The sequence below is a fragment of the Lygodium microphyllum genome, chromosome 25 (genome assembly GCF_053477565.2).
Source record: "Lygodium microphyllum isolate KBCC chromosome 25, Lygodium_microphyllum_v1.1.10, whole genome shotgun sequence".
NCBI classification, from domain to species: Eukaryota; Viridiplantae; Streptophyta; class Polypodiopsida; order Schizaeales; family Lygodiaceae; genus Lygodium; species Lygodium microphyllum.
The window spans coordinates 26,767,445-26,787,970 of NC_141159.1; the positions used below are offsets into that span (position 1 = coordinate 26,767,445).

At 39.1% G+C, this 20,526-nt stretch overlaps 1 protein-coding gene across 4 annotated transcripts; it reads left to right on the forward strand.

Moving 5' to 3' along the window:
* The first annotated feature begins 4,563 nt into the window (after positions 1 to 4,563).
* LOC148013998 (uncharacterized) lies at positions 4,564 to 19,426 on the forward strand. Of its 4 annotated transcripts, none has more exons than XM_087666350.1 (6): positions 4,564 to 4,802; positions 4,912 to 5,023; positions 5,252 to 5,333; positions 18,614 to 18,683; positions 18,775 to 18,852; positions 19,062 to 19,426. In XM_087666350.1, coding segments are annotated over exons 2-6 (303 nt in total). In that variant the 5' UTR covers positions 4,564 to 4,802; positions 4,912 to 5,021; the 3' UTR covers positions 19,133 to 19,426. The 4 variants fall into 4 exon arrangements, with proteins under 4 accessions (XP_087522476.1, XP_087522473.1, XP_087522474.1 ...); XM_087666347.1 differs by having other exon boundaries at positions 4,573 to 4,802; positions 5,247 to 5,333; XM_087666348.1 differs by having other exon boundaries at positions 4,578 to 4,802; positions 18,605 to 18,683.
* Positions 19,427 to 20,526: the final 1,100 nt, after the last annotated feature.

Here is a 20,526-nt window from a genome sequence, read left to right on the forward strand (position 1 = left end):
AAGAGACCAAGAGCACACATACAAAAGCAATGGAGACTTGAGAGCATAGAGGGATAGGGCTAAAATCTTCTTCTTCCTTCACACAAAAAAACTATGTTTACAATATGATACAAGACTAATATGAAAGTACCACAATGTATATATGTGTAGTCCCTAACTATGAGTCTACTAAAGGAAATAAGTGGTGGCACGATAAATGTGCTATAACCAAGGGTGAACTACATGGGTGTAGTCCAGTTGTCTGTAGAATCACTCGTGTATTCTCATGTTAGTCACCTAACATGCTAGTGAATAATATCCTGCCACATCACTGAGGCATGGATGCTAACTCATGTAGAGCTCGATATTTCAACATAAGGAGGCTTGTATGACACAAGGTTTTTTAGAAACTAATAAACATTGGAAAATACACTTATAGAAAGTTACAATAATGCAAAAAAGTACACAATTGAATTTTTTTTATCTATTTTAGTATTCTATTTACTTTCCCGATATGACGTACTTTCATAAGATTTTTTGGGACTACTAATAGAGGATATAATATATCGATTGTCTTTGTAAAATGGATAAAATATTTCTCTACAAGATATGGCCAGCAATGAAACTTTAATATGTATTTAAGAACTTCTACAACATCAGTATAGACGTACCTCAATGAATGATCATGGATTCCGTGAGGTGAGAATGAAAGTCCATGCAAATCTTTTTGATCCTTGATAAACAAGTTTGTAATAGAATAGAACAAGATAAAAAATTCTTAGATATGGAAGGTATTCTCAACGATAGACAAATGAATTTTTTTATGGCAATGATAAATGCTATTGATATTGATTCAAGCAAAATATTTTTCTTGGATGGTCCAAATTGTTAAGGAAAAATATTTCTATAGAAATGTTTTCATGCAAAGCTTCATAGTTAAGGTCACATTACCATAACTACAACATCCTCTAGTAATGGTACATTGATTTTGCCAAATGTTCATACAATCCATTCAAATTTTAATAATCATTGCAAGCAAATAATCATTCCATATACAATATACATTGCAACATTATTAAAAGAGACAAGTCTTATTTTGTGGGATGAAGCTCCAATGATGCATTTTATGGTTTTGAAGTATTTAACAAAACTATAAATAATATAACATAATGTGATAAGCTATTTGGCAGTAAGGTTATTTTGCTTGGTGGAGGTTTTAGGCAAATACTACCTATTGAACCAAAGGCTACTTGTGAGGACATTGTTGGTGCGAATCTATAGCGATATATGAATATTTTAAAACTTATACATAATATGTAAGTGATAGTAAATGAGGACCACTATTGCAATTAGACATTTGGGACAGAAGAAGTTTTGTCACATAGTAATAACATGTTGCAAATTCCATCTAGAGTATTATTGGAGGGAGGCTCAATGCAAGTCTATAAATATGTGCATTGCGTACATGATTATAGGTCCTTCTTCAATGAACGTACCACTCTTACACCTCAAAACAATCAAGTGGAAATTTGGATGCATTGCAAGTGATTTAAAGAGAGGTTAATACTTCACTATTGATTCTATTGATAAGATAGATAAAAACTTCCTCTATAGTGTGAAATATGTTAGTTTTCTTAACCTCAGTAGAAGTTTTCCTCCTCATATCTTGCTATAAAAAATAAGTGCTCCAATAATATTGCTAAGAAAATTAAATCTTTCTAAAGATTTATGCAATGGTACCAAGCCTATATGCAAGGCATTTAATAATAAGGTCATTGCAATATAGATAATAAAAGCGATCAATATTGGGGATAGAGTATTATTCTACGAATAACTTTCATCCTAATTACATTACAACTCCCGATCTCCATGGAACATTTGTAATTCCTTGCTTATTTAGCATTTGCAAACAAATCTCAAGGGTAAATGTTATCGTATTTGGGATTGTATCTAAAACCCCACTCTTTACCCATGGATAACTCTACGTTATATTCTTGAGAGTAAAGTTAGTAGACAGATTGAAAGTTTCACTTCATGATAACTCTATGTTATATTCTCGAGAGTAAAGTCAGTAGACAAATTGAGAAAGAGAATATGGTAAATGCTACCGTTAAAATTCTATAAATTTTTTTATGGAAATTATTATAATCTCCCATTCTATTATTCAACAAGAAGTTCTTTCAATTGTCTATAAATTAGTATAGTTTCTATTTGCTTACTTTACTTACTTATTTTTGTTGAAAATATGTTCACATATAAATTTGATTACCATAAGACTTTTCTTTTCTTATTTATTTACATATATACAAAGAAGCTTTTAGAGAAAGTATTATAACCTCTCATTCAGTTTTTCAATATTAAGTGGTGTAATCTTTCTTTGATTACTCTAAGTACTTATTTATCTCTAATTATATTCATGTGAATTTCAATTTCACCACCATTAAACTTATTTCTTTGCTTATCTATTTACGTATGTATAAAGCACTTATTTATCTTCAACAAGAAGTTACTTGAATGATCTATCAAGTGATATAATCTTTCCCTATGTTTTCTAAGTACTTACAAATATACATAATTAAGTTTTATAGAAAATATCATAACCTCTCATTTTCTTCTTCAACAATAAGAAATTTGCATTGTCTATCAAGTAGTGTAACCTTTTTTTTTTCTCACTCTAAGTACTTAATTTTCTCAAAATATGTTAATGTAAAGTTTTAATTTCATCATCATCAAACTTATTTTCTTTGCTTATTTGTTTTTAGATTTAAGCTATGTAATCTTTAATAATATTATGAAAATGATAACAACAACAACTTTTTATCATGTTGTTTAAAATCAAAATTATTTTCTTTGATGATTTATTTTTAGTTTATTCTTAGATTATAAGGTGTATCATCTTTAATAATATTGAAAAAACATCATCATTATTACTTTTTAGTGTTTGTTTAAATAAAACATCCATTAGCTACAAACAATATTTTTTGTAGAACTCTTATAAGAGTTATTGAAAGATTATGATGTGATGGGTAACGTGAATTTTTCTTTATATATAGAAGTTATGTAAAACTATTGAAGTAAATGGGAGTTCCAAGATTTATCATGTTTTGTTACCATACAACAACTTTATCCAAATTATGTTAATTGCTCTACCAATACTAGAGCTAGACATATAATCACCCTAGATGATACTTATTGAAATTCTTGAAAACTTTTTTATTACATATAATATATCAAGTTGAAACTATTATTTCTAATATTCATTCTTATGTTTAGATTTGATAAGCAATGCTAATATGCCACATGTTGCAACATAATCTGGGATGGAGCATGGCATAATATCCCTGACAACATCACCCTTACATGTTATGCAACCTACATTAACTTTGAATAAGAAGTCGAAGCTATATTTTCAATAATTGACTTTGGACAATGGGCCTATCTTACTCAAAACATGTATAGTTTTTTCTTTAGAGTTTTCTTCATTTATATTTTCCTATGGTTGTTGCTTCATTAATCTTTTCATATGGTCAAGGTACGTAAAATTATATTATATACTAATCTATTTATGGTTCCTTAGTATCATTGTTTCTTATGTACTTGTATACAAATATATGTGTAAGTCAAATTTATGTGAGCAATGTGAACAATATTATTTTTTTCATTTTAGACATTGAAATCAAGAAATTGTAAAAATAATCGAAAGATTACCAAGTGAAACTATACTTTGGAAGATGAAGCTATTTTTTTCAATAATCAATTTTTGACAATGGATCTATCTTACTCAAAACACATATATATTTTTATTCATTCATCTTTTCGTATGGTTACGATGAGCAAAATTGTATTATGTACTTATCTATTTATGATACTTTATTATCACTATATATAGGGGTATTGCTTATATATTTTTTCTTTATTCATCATTTGGATGGTTAATGTGTGCAAAATTGTATTATGTACTTATCTATTTATGATACATTAGTATCACTACATGTACGGATATTATTGCTTATATATTCATATACAAGTATATATGCAAGTTAAATTTGTGTGAATAATAATCTTTATGTCATTTTCAATACATCCTAGAATCATATTGAGAATATATTTAGATCTTATGGTACTTTTTATAGAGCATGTTTATACGCATGTGAAGTTATGGTTATAGAACATAAAAGATGTTGGATCTTTCAAGGTTGCTTTTAGTTCCATGGCCCAACCACCCATGGAACCTCTTGCCATATGAAGCGTACAATAAGGCCCAGTTCAGACTGTGCGGACGGCCACATAAGTGCAGGCTCGTGATGCTGGCGTGTTGAAAAGGGATTCGTCAAGATGATTTCCGCGCGAAGATATACATGTCCAACCTTAATGTACCGGACAAGGCCCATTACCTTTTCGGAATAAAAAGGAACCATGAGATTTAAACTCCTGCTAAGATCGTGCGGGCTCTATCTAGCCACATAAACCAACAATCCAAGCAAGAACTTGTGGTACTTATGGCCGGCCGTCAGATATATTCACACACAGTGCAAAAAAAGCGTGCATCCGTCCGCCATTGTCTGAATCAGGCCTAAGATGCGAAGTGGTGTAATTGCTAATTGATGTTGGGAAAGGCGCCTAGTTAAGATTCTTTGAAATGATAGGTTGAGTGAGGCGAGGATTAGAATGCCCACAACATTACGAAAGATACAAGATTGATGGTTGCCAATATTTTTAAGTGGAATACAGTTATGGTTCGTTCCTTTTGACATGCACATGAGGTGGTTAGCGCTCTCTCGCTCTCTGGGGATCGAGGCGCGTGACAGCACAGATCTAAGCAGGTTCGCAAATCTGTTAGTGGGTTTAATTGAGCTTTGCGATCTATGCAGGTTTATTCCCTTTGCCGTAGTGTTGATGAAGCTGAAGCCATGGTTTTGGCACACTTCTCAGTGTTCTACACAGGCGGTAGACATATACCTTGCCATGGGCATGTACACCGTTCTGCGCTCTGAGTTACGAGTTCATTAAAAGCCTCTTCATGGAGTCCGAGCCTCAAATTGATGTAAGTAAAAGTCCATCTATGCGCAACAGTTCAAAGCATTTTATGGGCCGAAACCTGGAAATAAACGAGAAGGTTGTTTGATTCATGAACTTTTCACCACATTCAGTGAAGGTTTTCAAGATGTGTTTTGGGTTACCTAATGCATCTGGATGATCAGACGGAAACCTTACCTTTGTACATGGCTTTGGTGGTGTGAATCTGTTTATGATTGTGTTCTCTACAGCCCAGGTTCTTATCCGATGAGATTGACACAATTATCAAGAACTCCATTGATGACTCGATCATGAGTTCACAGTTCCATCATGACAAGGTTTACTCTTGGTCCTTACGCATGGATCATCAATTTCACATTATGCTGTTTCTTTTACAAAACATTTGAGATAAGTTTATCTTGTGGCTCCCAACTATTTGACTTGTGAAATTAAATTGTCATCATCACGTTATTGCTGTTGTTTTTACAACCCTTTCTTTGTGGAATCGTGCTCATAAAGTATGCAGATGTTTTGAATTGCTTTGGATTGATTTATGCTTTTGCAAGACCTGTAGCTACCCATACATCCATAGTTTTTACTCTGATTTACTTTGTTATAGCATTTCCACAGAGATCATGCATAACATGCACAAGCATATGAAGTACACCTTAGTGCCGTAACTGTGCTATGATAGATTGGTACTTGAAATATTGGAATCTACTCTGATAAGTAGATAACGCTTTTACACGTTCATGCATCTCCAATAAAGCACATAAATGCAAAGTATAGACCACCTTTTGAAGCCTTTTGCCATGGTTTTTACAATCAAGGGCTTGTTTTGTCCACCTACTGGTTTAAGGCTTTTGGTACATCCATCCCAAAGGTGACGTCCTAGCATTTAAGACTTCGGCTCATAATTGTGAGGTTGTGGGTTATTAAGTCTTGTTGGGTGCATCACTTGGTTGGGCATCTACATTCTATGGTGTTTTTGCATAAGTCCTGGCTCTTACCCTCTTGACACTTGGACACATACATTCACATTGTGTTTTGGTGTCAGTTCAGGCTCTTACCCACTCAAACACTTGGTTGGTCCTCTTCCTTAGGGTCACCAAGGATGAGATTCCTAGTTTGATCAAGCTCCACTATTCATTTGGCTTGCAAGCTACCTTATTTGCGCATAGGAACAATGTCAGTTTGCCTCTTGTTAGCTCTTTGGCTAATATTTGGAGGGGAGCCACACCCTCCTTCCCTTTGAAGGGTGTTTGGGTGTGTGTGTCTTATCTCAAGGGAAGAAAAGGCTTTAGTGCACCTTGATAATAGTCTCATGAAGATGTCTAAACAGCTTGGTGGGGCTATTGAGTGACCAAAATCATGGCATGCATTAACAATTAATTGTAGTGCATTAATGCCTAATTTTGCTCTGTATTAATGGCTCCAAAATGGCTTTTCCTTTATTTTACATGGTCGGACAAATGCACCAAAATCCCCTATAAATGGGCATGTTTTGGGCATTCATCTACACCCCCACTCATCGCTCCTCAGATCAGATTATCCACACTCATTCCCATTCTTCCTTGATCATTCCATCACCGTACTTCAGTCACACTCTATCTTCAGCAGCTGATGACCTGTTCCTCACTCCTTTCACTGTTGTGATCTCCCCTCAAACAGGCCACCCAACAGTCTTACCTTCTGCTGCCATCAATCGGAGTGCTGGTGACATCAGTGCTGATTGCTGTGACTAGGTTGCTGCATGCAGACTTTGGGTTTTGCTGGACAAGAGGTTGCTGCATCTGCCGATGTCATTTGACAGGCTGTGTTACACATAAAACTGGCCGCCCAGGGGCCAGCAGTCTTGTTGCAGCTGCCCCTTAGCATCTCAGTGTACTTTTGTAGCTTTTTAACCTTCTGCAGCAGGCTTCCACTTTCAGCCTTCATTGCCTGCATGCTGGAGTCCATCATCACCAATCATTGTGTTTTGCAGCAATCTGCTCATCCACAGCATTCGACAGCATTCATTTGCTGCCTAATGGTAATCTTCTTCATCAGCATTTGTGTTTTGGAGTTGGCATCCATCATTTGCAGCTGGCCTTCATCCAACTGCAGTTGTCTTCATTGAGAACAAGTCTCATCTTCATCGTCGACTTCTTTCCCAAAAGAACTGCCCTTCACAGTGCAAATTACTTCATAGGTGCTGCCACCCAATCAATAAGGAAAGCGCAGTCATCTGTGAGTGTTGCTTGACATCATCGACTCCTCTCTGCTCATCTAAGTACTGGTCCATGAGACATGGAACCTTGAGACTCCATCGTATCATCATTGTACATGATTCATCAATTTCATTCATCTGAGTGTTCAAGCTCATTGATTGTCTCTCTGTTTGCCATACACATATTCCCATAAGTTATGCCAGCTAGGCTTTGGGGGTTAGTTGGTGTCAGTTTTTTCTCTAGGATAGTTATTTGTCCAATAAGTGTCAATGGTGACACTAGGGACTAGCATTAATAAATTAATTAATGCTAGTCTAAGGGTCAACAGAGATTGGGGACCACTCTAGGTTATGAATGGCCTAGCCAATTCAATTATGGATGGGCACATTTAATTTCAGCAAGCTCAAAAGGATTGAAAATTAATTAAATGACTGGATAATGTTGAAAAATGGATTTAGAAGGTTGCCACTTGGCAAAAATTCCCATGCAAATTGAGAAATTTTTTTGGGGGGCTGGGGTCTTAGCCATTGAGTTAGTTTACAGCCTAGGAGAGAGAGAGAGAGAGGGAGTTGTTGGTCCATTTTTTGATCAGAGAACAACAATTTGTTGGCTGCAGAAGACAACAATCTAGGGGAACCTCAGTAAGTAGGGGATAGTAGAGAGACACCTTCCAGGGACTGGCAACATCATTGCTAATTAGGTGACAGCATTTTGGAGGTGCCTGGCAATAGATGGCTGCGTTAAATGCAGACTAGAGCAGTCAGTAGGCAGATTCTAGGGTTTTCTTACAAAGAAAATCAGATTTCTCTCTCATGTTGGCTTTCTCTCACATTCTCTAGTAATTTCTCAAAAGATCTTAGCATTTCTCAGCCATTTGGAGCAGATCTTAGCCACATTTGGTGGATAGAAGGAGGATTTTTGCTCTGAATCCTAAATTTTTGCAAAAATTAGGGTTTGACAGCCATGTCGGGACTCATGTCAATGGGAGAAGGCATCGTACACTAAATTTAGCACCATGAATTTGTTGATTATCAAGGAATTCAGATGTCAGCCCATTCATTATAAGTTGGGGCAGCATTTGGCTAGTTTGTGGTTCCAATTGTGCAAGTCTTGGTGAAAAGTCAAGGGGCAAATGGCTAGAATTGCTTGTTGATTATTATTACAGCTAGGGGCTTTTGGATCAGCAAAGGAGATTGTGGAATCTCAACTTGTATAGTGTCCATTAGCAATAAAAGTTAAAGAAATACCAAAAGGGACGCCAGTCAACCAAATGTCTATTGTCCAAGACTATTAAGGTAATGTGTGCATTTCAATTTATGCTTAATTATTAATTGTTGTAATTAAGTTCTCGATTAGGTTTTACCACCCTATCCGAAGAGAAAGGCTGGTTTCAATATCAAGGAGATCATTTGTGATACCCCTCTATCCTATTCCTTTTCCACTCAGATTCAAGATGATACCCTTGGGACTTAGTAGGCCTTTGTTCCATCATAGTCTCAAATACTTGCACTTGCAGTAGTCATTTCTTCTTTGTCAAACACTCCAAAGGTTGTGAGTCACGAGTTTTGGATTTCCTATCTCCTTTTGAGAGAATTCAAAGAGGGCTTGAAAGGTGGATCTTCCTCAAGTTTCAGAAGGAGTCATGATTCATTGTGTAGCCCTTCATGCAACTTGGAAAAGGACATTTGCATTCTTCATCTACCCTTGGATGGGGTGGTCGACCTCAAGCTAACATATCATGTATTGATTGCCAAGGATCTATAGAATTTATCATTGGAGCCTTGTATGTTTCAGCCATTGTCTCTCCATATCTTGTCCAGGATGGAGATGGGGATAATGTCCTCTCTCTCTCTCTCTCTCTCTCTCTCTCTCTCTCTTTCTCTCTCTCTCTCTCCCTGTTGGGAATAAAGAGCCATTGTGCCTTTTATATGTGCTCGGGTGTGAACACACCCTTAGCACATTTGTACTTTCTTATATATCTATCTAAAACCTAAAGAGGTACACTAGTTGTTTGTACCCAAGCACATCGTGCTCACTCTCCTCTCTACTCTGCACTCTCTCTCTCTCTTTGTGCTGTGAGAAAGCATTGTGTATCACAATCCTCGCACTCTCTATCATAACAAATTGGTATTAGAGCATAGGTTGAGCATGCTTTTCGAGATCAGACCAGCTGACGGCAGGCAAAAGACATGATAGCTGGGCGACGGTAGATCGACGGGAACAGACAACCAGTCGGTGGTTGTTGAGCTTGTGGCAGCAGGCATGCAGCAATACGTGATGGGACTAGAAGGTCACGCGCTGGAGGGACAATACTCAGATTTGTGCAACTTTGAACCCGAAAATTTGGGCCTTTTTAAGATTTGACCTTGTCTATGCCTGGCAGAGATATTCAAATCAGAAATTGTAGATATTGCGTGTGGTGACCTCAATTAAATTGGGGATTTCGCCAAGTCTATGAGAATTTTGCTCTTTTGAGTAAAATTTCTTGACATTGGATCTCGAGAAATTTGGGGATTTGTTCAGATTTGATGTGAGCAAGACACAACAATGATATATGTCTCAGAAATTGCAAGAATTTGTGACATTTTGCCTCCGACATTTGGGGCTTTTCATGTACATGCAAGAATTGGGCTGAAATTTACCCAATTTCTCGACATTGATGCACATTGGACCCCGTGCAATTTGGGGCTTTTGCTGTTTGGGTGAAATTTGTGTGCCATTTTGTCATTTTATGTACATACAGGTTTAATTCCATGCAATTCGGACATCTAGCACTTGGAAAAATTTGGGGGTTTTGCTGAAATTGCTCTATTTTGGCAAAATTGGTCTATTCTATGCATGTCAGAGACAATGCAAATGTATGGTTGATGCTTTGAGCACAAAAATTTTGGGGCTTTTGACCATGCATGTCAAATTTTGTGCCCGTGGGTGCATATGTACAACAGAAATTGCAGCTAAAATTTGGGACTTCTCATGTAATGTGATGTATTTGTCCTTGGAACAACTGTAATCAGTTGTGGAGTGCTGTAGCACAAGGTTTAGTGCTTCTGAAAATTTATTTGCAGGTCTGAAATTTCTGCTTTTATGTGGTCATTTATTGCTGGTTGGTACTTGTTTGTACCTTGGTCACTTGTGTGAAAGTTTGGGCCTGTATTTGCTGGTTTTTTTTTTTTTTGGTCACATTTGGGCTGATAATCATGGCTGGCAGCAGTGACAGTAGTCATCTCATGCACATTAAGAAGCTTGAAGGAGCATATAACTTTGCAGTCTGGCAAAAACAGTGCTATAATATCCTGTTGCAGAAAAAGCAAGCAAAGCCGATTAAGACTAAAGGGGCAAAGCCCGCAGATATGGAATAGGAAGATTGGGATGAGTTAAATGAGCTTGCACACTCAGCCATCGAGCTATTGATTTCTGATCCCTTGCTGTTTAACATTAAAGGTTTGGAGTCTGCCTATGCTATTTGGACTCAACTGGAAGAACTGTATGCCCAGAAGAGTACCGCAAGCAAAGTTTATTGGCTGAAAAAGCTTATGGATTTGCGTATGAAAGAGGATACAACAATGTCTATTCACTTGAGTGAGTTTAACTCCATTTTAGCCAGCTGGTTGCCTTGAAGTTCATGATTGATAAAGAATTTAAGTCTACGTTCTTGCTTTGCACTCTGCCAGAGAGTTGGGATACATTCAGGAGTGCTATGAGCAATTCTAATGTGATCCTCCTGTATGCTGATGTAGAGAGTGCTCTACTCATGGAAGAAATGAATCGGCAGAACAATGCATCGAGTAAGTCTTCCAGTGCTTTGCATACTAGGGGCAGATCACAGCAAAAAGGCAAATCTGATAGCAAGGGACGCAGTAAATCACGTGGTAAGGATGTTGAATGCCATCATTGTGGCAAGAAGGGTCACTTTAAACGTGACTGCTACAAATGGAAGAAAGAGAAAGGAAAGGGCAAGAAGACAGATGATAGCAAGGAAGAGAAGAAAGAGAGTCAGCCTAGAAAGAGCAGTGTCAAAATTAAAGAGGTGAATGTAGTCACTCATGACAGTGATAGCAGGAATGACGTACTCTTTGTCTCTTCACACTTTAGTATACATGCTTTACTTGCAAATACGGATGATGACATGCATACTTGGATTCTAGATTCAGGTGCTTCCTTTCATGTCACCCCTCATCATGAGTGGTTTTTTGACTATACAAGGGGTCAACATAGTGTTGTCCATCTTGTGGACAACTATGCAGAAGAGCTTGATTAGCACAGGGCAGCTAGATGACGATGGATTTCATACCACCTTTGGTGATGGGAAATGGAAGATCTATAAGGGATCTAGAGTGATTGCCATAGGTTGTAAAAGTGATACCTTGTATCCTCTCCATGTATCTAGTATGCGTGACCATGTTGTTGCCGTGACCGAGCAGCCAAGTGTTTCTTTGTGGCATGGCCGGTTGGGATACACAAGTCAAATTGGAATGAAAGTGCTTTCTCGTTTGGGTTATTTGCCTTGTCTTTGTTATGCTGACTTTGAGCATTGTGATCATTGTGTTTATGGTAAACATGCATGACGTCATAAGAAGTCTCTTTCGCTGGAATTTTCTTCTCTAGAGTTAATACATTCCGATGTATGTCAGATGCCAGGGTTATCTTTAGGGGGAAAGAAATACTTTGTCACATTTGTTGATGATGCTACACGGAAGGTATGGATTTATTCTATTCGTCGCAAGGACAAAGTGCTTGACAAGCTTAAAAAATTCTTGGCATTGGTTGAGAATCAGACTGATAAGACACTTAAGTGTCTTGGCTCTAACAATGGTGGGGAATATGTGTCCAAGGCCTTTCAGGCATTTTGTGATAGCAAAGGGATAAAGAAGGAGCTCATTGCTCCTCATAATCCACCCCAAAATGGAGTTGCAGAGCGTATGAATCGGACCATACAAGATAAGGTCCGTATGATGCTGTCTTATGCTGCTTTACCTCATGGTTTCTGGGCAGAGGTGGTTATGATAGCCTTACACTTGATTAACCGGTCACCAAACAGGTCTTCGGGGAGGGGAGGGGGGAGTTTCCCAAGAAGTATGGTCGGGCAAGCCACCTTCGTATGCACACTTGAAAGTGTTTGGCTGCAAAGCATTTGTGCACATAGGTAAGGAAGAACACAGCAAACTGGAGCCAAAGTCCTGTAAATGTATTTTCCTAGGATATGGTGATGAAGGTGAAATGGGGTATAGATTATGGGATTCCGAGAAAAGAAAAGTAGTATGCAGCAATGATGTTATCTTCCGGGAAGATCGCATGTACAAACAGTCCGAAAGAACAGAGGAAGTTTGTAGGGTTGTATTTCGGGAAGAAATACCTTCTGGATAGCAAAATGTGCCTGCTGTACAGCAGCAAATACCTGCTGTAAATGAACCTGCAAATGCAAAAAATAATGCTGGAAATGATCAGCCAGCTATTGCCCATAATGATGAGCCACTGGATGTGCAGGAACAGCCAGGACAACAAGCTGTTAATGCTGATTTGCAGGCTGAAATGCCAGGACAGCAAGCTGAACATGGAAATTTGCAGGCTCAACAGTCAACAAACAATGATCATTGGGCTAGGAGATCGTCTAGGGCTACTAAACAACTTGACAGATTCGTTCCTGGTACAAACAATGTGGCTGATTATGTCATGTTGATAGACCGTGGTGAACCGTTTTACTTCAAGGAAGTAATGGACAGACAGGACAGCAAGAAATGCTATAAAGCCATGTTGTCAGAGATGGAATCTCTCGAGAAAAATGGCACTTGGGACTTGGTGCAGTTGCCTGAAGGACAGAAAACCCTTCCATGCAAATGGGTTTACAAGATGAAGGTCACTTCTTGTTCCTCGCCAAAGTACAAAGCAAGATTGGTTGCGAAGGGATACAAGCAGAAACATGGAGTTGACTTTAATAAGATCTTCTCTCTTGTAGTCAAGATGATTACATTGAGAACCATTTTGGGCTTGGTTGCAGCTGAAGATATGGAGCTCATACAGATGGATGCAAAGACTGCATTCTTACATGGTGATTTGCATGAAGACATATATATGCAGCATTCTGAAGGGTTTGTGGCAAAAGGGAGAGAGAAGATGGTATGTAAACTCAAAAAGAGTTTGTATGGGCTGAAACAAGCACCAAGAGAATGGTATCATAAGTTTGATACATTTATGTAGTCTCAAGGTTTTCATAGAAGTCAAGTGGATCACTGTTTGTACACCAAGAAGGCAGCAAATGGTAGCCTGATTATCTTGGTTCTATATGTTGATGACTTGCTGATTGCTGGCAGGGATACTCATACCTTGGACTCGCTGAAGCAAAGTCTTCATGGCAGCTTTGACATGAAGGATCTTGGTGATGAAAATCACATTCTTGGCATGCGAATACTCAGAAATAGGTCAAAAGGATTACTCTATCTATCTCAGCAAGAGTATATCTCCAAGGTTTTGCAGCGTTTCAATATGGAGGGGGGAAAAAATTGGGGTTCCATTGCCTCCATATGTGAAACTTAGTGCAGACGACAGGCCTACATCTGATGATGAGAAGGTTGACATGGCCAAGATACCATATGCTTCAGTTGTTGGCAGTTTGATGTATGCTATGGTTGCTACACGTCCTGACATTGCCTTTGTAGTGGGAGTGGTTAGCAGATACATGGCAAACCCAGGTAAAAAGCATTGGGAAGCAGTGAAAGGTATTATGAGATACCTCAAAGGCACAAAGGATTTGTGCATCTGCTTTGGAAAGCAGAAGGCATCTGTCGTTGGCTTTATGGATGCAGACTATGCTGGTCATGCGGATTGGAGAAAGTCCACTTCTGGGTATGTGTTTACCTTTACAAGAGGAGCAGTCTCTTGGATCTCCAGGCTACAAAAGTGTGTTGCATTGTCTATTATAGAGGCATAGTATATGGCTGCCACTGAGGCATGCAAGGAGGCTTTATAGCTTTCATGTTTGGTGGGAGAGCTTGGCATTACAGAGTTACCTGTTCTCCATTGTGATAGTTAGAGTGCTATCATGCTAGCATGGAATCTCGTCTTTCATGCAAAGACGAAGCACATATAGGTGAAGTATCACTTCATTAGAGATGTACTTGACAGCAAGAGCATTGAGCTTGTCAAGGTGCATACGGATGATAATCCTACGGATATTCTCACGAAGGGTCTTCCAGTAGAGCGGTTTGTTCATTGCCGATAGATGATGGGAGTTGGATAGGTATATGTATATCAGCTTTGTACATACCTAGACTTAGCTGATTCTTTTCTCCTCTTAAGGCACATTGCCTTTAGGTGGGAGGTTGTTGGGAATAAAGGGCCATCGTGCCTTTTATATGTGCTCGGGTGTGAACACACCCTTAGTACATTTGTACTTTCTTATATATCTATCTAAAACCTAAAGAGGTACACTAGTCGTTTGTACCCAAGAACGTTGTGCTCACTCTCCTCTCTACTCTGCACACACATACTCTGTGTGTGTGTGTGTGCTGTGAGAAAGCATTGCGTGTCTCGATCCTCGCGCTCTCTGTCATAACACTCCCAAAAAAAAAAAAAAAAAAAAAAAAAACAGGATAAGGCATGCCTTTGCATTCTTCTAAGCACTAGCTTTGTCTCCTGAGGTCGAGTTTGGGGCATCACCTTGTACAAGTACTTCTATTTCAGTCTTCTTCTTTGGGACGGCGGGATGCCACTGCGTTCCACCCCCGTCTCAACTATTGATGATCCTCGTTATTGAGAACCTTGCCACATGACTGCATTAATTGGGGATACTATTATTTCTATATTTACTGTACATTTACTAGCCCTTGGTGGGTGGAGCATGTCTCTCTTCTCTAAGGGCACCTTTTTGAGAGGGGGTGCTGAGCAACCAAAATCATGGCATGCATTAACAATTGATCATAGTGCATTCACACCTAATTTTGCTCTTCACTAACTGCCTCAAAAAGGCTTTATTCAGATTTGTTGATCTTTATTTTACACAGTAGGACAAATGCACCAAAATCCCCCCTAAAAGGGCATGTTGTGGGCATTCATCTACAACCCTACTCATTCCACTCCAGATCAAATCCATGCTCATTCCCATTCTTCCCTGATGATTCCATCATTGTTCTTCGGTCACACTATCTTCAGCAGTTGACAACCTATCCCTAACTCCTTCCACTGCTGTGGTCTGTCCTCAAACAGGCTGCCCAGAAGACATCCCTTTTGCTGTCATCAACTGGAGTGCTGTAGACATTAGTGTTGATTACTGCAACCAGTTTGCTGCATGCAGACTTTGAGTTTGGCTGGATAGGAGGTTGCTGCATCTGCTGACATCACCCAACAGGCTGTATTTACACATAAAACTGGCTGCCCAGCAGTCTTGTTGCAGCTGCCCCTTATTGCAGCCCCTCATCTCCAGCATCTCACTGCATTTTGCGGCTCTTTGATCTTCTACAGTAGGCTTCTTTCCTCATCCTTTGTGAAGGTGAATAAAGGTTGTGGGAAGTGGCAACATGCTCTTAGATTCTAGGTTCTTCATTCCATTACATCGTTTGGGAGATACCATTATCTTGATCTCCCTCCCATCCTCTCATTACAGGTTTGACACACAGGTGCTAGAGCTTCTTTTCCATAGGATGATGCACAAACCACTTGGTGCACATACTGTGGCAAGAATGATCGCTACACTGAAGGCTGTTGTCAACAACCTTTGCTCCCTATCCCACTGGAGTATATGCATCTATCCCTAGGCATGCCTTGTGTCATTTTACTGTTTTGGGTGACAGAGATTGGTTTGCATCAGCTATCAGGGTTCTATGCTCAAGGTAATAAGATGTGTACAGCATGCCCTAAGCCCTTTCCAGTAGTAGGAGGCTCTAGGACCTTAAAACGTGATAAATCCTCTTGGAGACTATTGCAACAAGCTGTGGAGGTTTCCTCCACCTACTTTCAAGTGTAGTGGCTTCCATGCATGATCCTCACTTCATAGTTTGCTCCATTGAGAGGCAATGGTTGTTTGCCACCACCTTCAGTTCCACAGTCCGGTCCACTGTGAGGGAGAGGCTTCGGTTTGGTACTTGCAGCTCTGTAGGGGCTGCCCAGTTCTACTCCTCCCTCGTATGACTGCATGGACACTGACTCGGGTGAGGGCATCAAGGAGATCATTTGTGATACTCCATCCTCCCATCCTTCTTCCACTCAAATTCAGGACATCTCAGGGACTTGTTAGGCCTTTGTTGCACTTGCAGTCTCAAATGCCTTCTTTGGCAGTTACATCGGTCATTCCTTCTTCACTAGACACTTTGGAAGCCGTGATTCATGAGTTTCTGGATTCCCTATCAGAGGGGGGATCTTTTTCCTCCAGTTTCAAAGGGTCATGATCCACCGTGTGTGGTCCTTGGCACACCTTGGCAGAAAGCCTTTGCATTCTCCATCTACCCTTGGATGGGTGGTCAGCCTCAGTTTCCATCTCACCTATTAATTACCCAAAATCTACATGATTTACCTTCATCAGAGCTTTGGAAGTTTCATCCACAACTTGGTGCGGGTGCACATTTGCATCTTGTCCATCATGGAGATGGGATAGTGCCCTCTTTGCCAAGGTCAAGGATCAGGCTGTTTTTGAGACTGGACCTTGGCGACTCTGTTAGTCGGTACTAGACGACTTTGGAAGTTAGGCGGTCAGCTTGTAGCATGGACTTTTTGTACAGTTATTGCATAAGTCAACAGATGCTTGGGATTATTGCCCTCCCTATACCAATCCCTCAAAGGATGTAGGCAAGCTCTTTTTCATACCTGACTTCCCATCCTTCATAGGGTTGAAAAACGTAACTTATATCCAATACACATGAGAGTCTCTATCAAAAACAGTCCTCTGGTGTGAGCTGTGCAAGCAGTGAGCTCTTGTTCATGCATTGACTTCACATCTCTCCTAGCATATTAGGTAGAAAGATTTAGCTTATACCCCATGAACATAGGAGTTTCTATCAAGAAACTGTCTGATGTGAGCCATGCAACCTGTAAATTTTCCTAAGAAGAAATGAGCAGTCTGAGCTGCATTCTGATCTTATTTGCCTGGAATCAAGTCAAACTGCATACATTTCCTATGTATGATTGCAAAATTGAACATTATGAAATGATTTCTTGCCCTTAAATCCACGGCCATACGTTTCAAGCATGATGCCTATAATCGAACTGGAAGGGCGGAGTTGTGCACCTTTTTTCAGCAAACTGCAATCAATACATGCTTGTGCAAAAATGCAAATCATACACCAAAGAAATGTCTAGGCCCCTCTCTTATCCGCTTAGGAGCTAGTCATCTGCTCCCACTCAGTACACTAAGTCTAAGCATGATCCTGGCCATTGAGATACATGGCTTAGAAGTGGGGACCTGTAGGTGTGTGCACACTGAGGTAAATGCCTTAGAAGTGTCCAGATACAATGGTGCAGCATTTTATTCTGCAGGCTTCAATGAGCAGTGTTTATTCATCAACAAATTTCATACATTTCTGGGCTATCACTGGGCTTCAAGGTGTGGCATTAGGTTTCGTTTCTTGTACTCTTGATATTGTAATTTGTGCCTCCCACATCATCCGTTAATTCACATGGATGCTTAAGTAATTCATTTTATTTTCGTATTCTCCAGCACTGGTGGTGAATCATATGAATTAGGAAGCAACTTGAGGGGTAAACTCATTAGGAAGCAACTGAGGGGCAAACTCATAGATATGGATAAGCCCGTCCATGAGTCACTCTTGGATATCTTTTGTCCAATCTTCTTGGTTCTATTCAGGGACTGAAAATCGTATTGTGGTTTTGTCTCTGTCCTACTGATGGAAACTGTATTGTGGTCTCCATTGCTTTATTTCATCCTCATGTCTTACTTATTGGGCTTATTCCCTTGTGTGGCTTTCCATCCGAGTCCTAAAAATTCAGCTCATTTTGGCATCAAGGGGAAGTTCATCAATCCCTTATATTTAGAGACACGATATCTGCATATACATTTGAAGATCAATCAAATTTTAGCATACTGCACATGCCCCTTTGTCTGGGGAAGCAAGCCTCCCACAGTAGCTCATTACTACATGATCTGATATGGCAATCTAATAACATCAATTTGAGATTACACCTGAAACATGTAATACTTGAAACCTTACCCAGTTTTGTATAGTGCACACACAGCTTTGACTGGGAAACTGCTATTGGAAACAGGGCACCGTTAGTCAGCCACTTGAAACCTTACCCAGTTCTGCTTTCTGCTTTCAGTATTTGCACATCTGAAACAGGAAAGGCTTGATTGATAAAAAGATATAGATTGCAAAAGAGTATGGCTGGTATTATAAACTGCCATGAAGTGGCTAATTATGTGCTTCAAGAAAACAGTATTATTAATTGATTGATAGGTTGACCAGTGGACTTCGAGTATTGTTGAGCTTTGCATGAAGCGTCTTACAGATCTAGACAAGCCGTTCAAATATGTTGGTAAGGGTTTACTATGAAGCATTATGTCCAGAGCCTAAACGTTTAAGGGGTGGTATGATTTTAACTTGATTGTTTCCTTCACATTTGCAAGCAACATGTATAATTATGCAAAAGAATGGGGCTGGCATGACAACAGCTAACTCCTGCTTTTGGGACACCAATGTTGATGGTATGGACTCAACCAGGATTTTGTATGAGAGTGTGGAACTTACAGAATGGGATTATTGAAAGCATTGTTAATTAAATTGGAGTTTAAATCAAATTGAAAGGATCCTTAATCAGATCGAAATTATTATTGTTCATAACTTGATCTTGAGATTAGCAGAAAATTGGTCCAGATATGTGAAAAATGTTTGTTGACTGTCTTCACATGTACAGGTAGTCGAAGTATCAGATGGGAGAACAAGTCTATGTATTGCATTGTTACTGTTTTTGGCCTTGGAATCTGAAAATCTTTGTCCGATGGAACAATGAGTTTATGAAAATGATCACAACACCTTCCCCCCCCCCCCCCCCCCTCTCTCCACGGTTACTAAACAGGATCTTTATAGGATTTTCAGGGAGCACAACTGGTCCATCAAAGTAGTTTGAATATCCATTCTTGAATTTTAGTAACTTAATGAGAAGTTTGGGTGGATTAAAATACAGGCAAAGACTTACCTAACGTGGTACAAGTCGTCCAAACCCAAAAATGTACAAAAGTGACACATTTCATGAAAAGTGACATTTAGCTATTTTGAGAAGATTTTCGCAATTCGTCACTGTTAATTTGTAGATTAGTGTTGTTCCGATCGTTTTGAGTATCCAAATGACTATATTTGGAGTTCTATGATAAACTTAAACCAAAACAAGTTGCAGCTAGGACTCGGGGCCTACACAAAAACGAAAATAGGGAAAAGTAAAAAGCAAGGTATAAAAGACAAAAGCCTATGCTTTTAGCATGAAAAGCAAGGCCCTCCCTCCCCCCTTTTCCCTAGACCATAATTTCATATAATATTTATCTTATCTTCATTTTTAACAACAAAGAAACCAACATGATACCCAAACCTCATGAATGTCTTTGATCCCACATGTGAGGTCCTAATTTTGGAATAGAAAAATCATACTTAATTTGATCTTTAAAAAAAGGAAATGTTAGCATAATTCATTGTATGTTTATAGGTCACATGCATGCATTAAGCTCACACACACACACACACACTCAAAATCGCTCCCAACTTTGTCTAAGTACAATTGAAGAACGATCAATTGTCTCCGCAATACAAGAAGTCCTCTAAGTTAGCTCCAAGTTGGTACAATTGAAGAATAGTCAACCATCGAAGTTAGCTCACTATGTTTTTGTGTTTTCTAAGCAATTGTTTCTCCCCTTGTTCTTTCTTCCTTTTACACTATTTTGTGTCCCCTTATATAATATAAGGGTTTGCTAGTATGTACATGCTTAAGCTTTTGATGTAACCAATGAGGTGCCTCTATGGTGCAAGGACAACACAAAGAGTGATGGGTAGACTTGGGCTCTTGACTTGATAGTGAGATGTACAGAAAGGCCTTTGCAGGCTTGCCCAAACCAAATTGAGAGCTAAGCCCATGGAAGGAGTACCTACATCAATGAGTTTGCAACTTGGTAAATGGTAACAAAGAACGTGGTTTTAAAAGACTTGCTTACTAAAGTGCTTAAATGCTTGGTAGAGTTAGAGGAAAAGTTGGCAACAAGTAATAAGAAGATTGAAGATCAAGTCAAGGAAATGACAACCAAAGTGCAAGAGGAGATGGAGAAGGAAAATAAAACAAGGCAGTAGATAAGCAAGGAAAGGCATAAACTATCTTTTTAGCATGTAATTGAAGA

Excerpts from the sequence above, each read along its gene's own strand:
- LOC148013998 (XM_087666346.1), top strand. The coding sequence starts at position 5,000 with ATGGAGTCCGAGCCTCAAATTGAT. Across the intron at positions 5,024-5,246 it reads AGTCCGAGCCTCAAATTGAT|CCCAGGTTCTTATCCGATGA; the intron begins GTAAGTAAAAGT and ends TGTTCTCTACAG. Across the intron at positions 18,853-19,061 it reads TTGGGACACCAATGTTGATG|GTAGTCGAAGTATCAGATGG; the intron begins GTATGGACTCAA and ends TCACATGTACAG.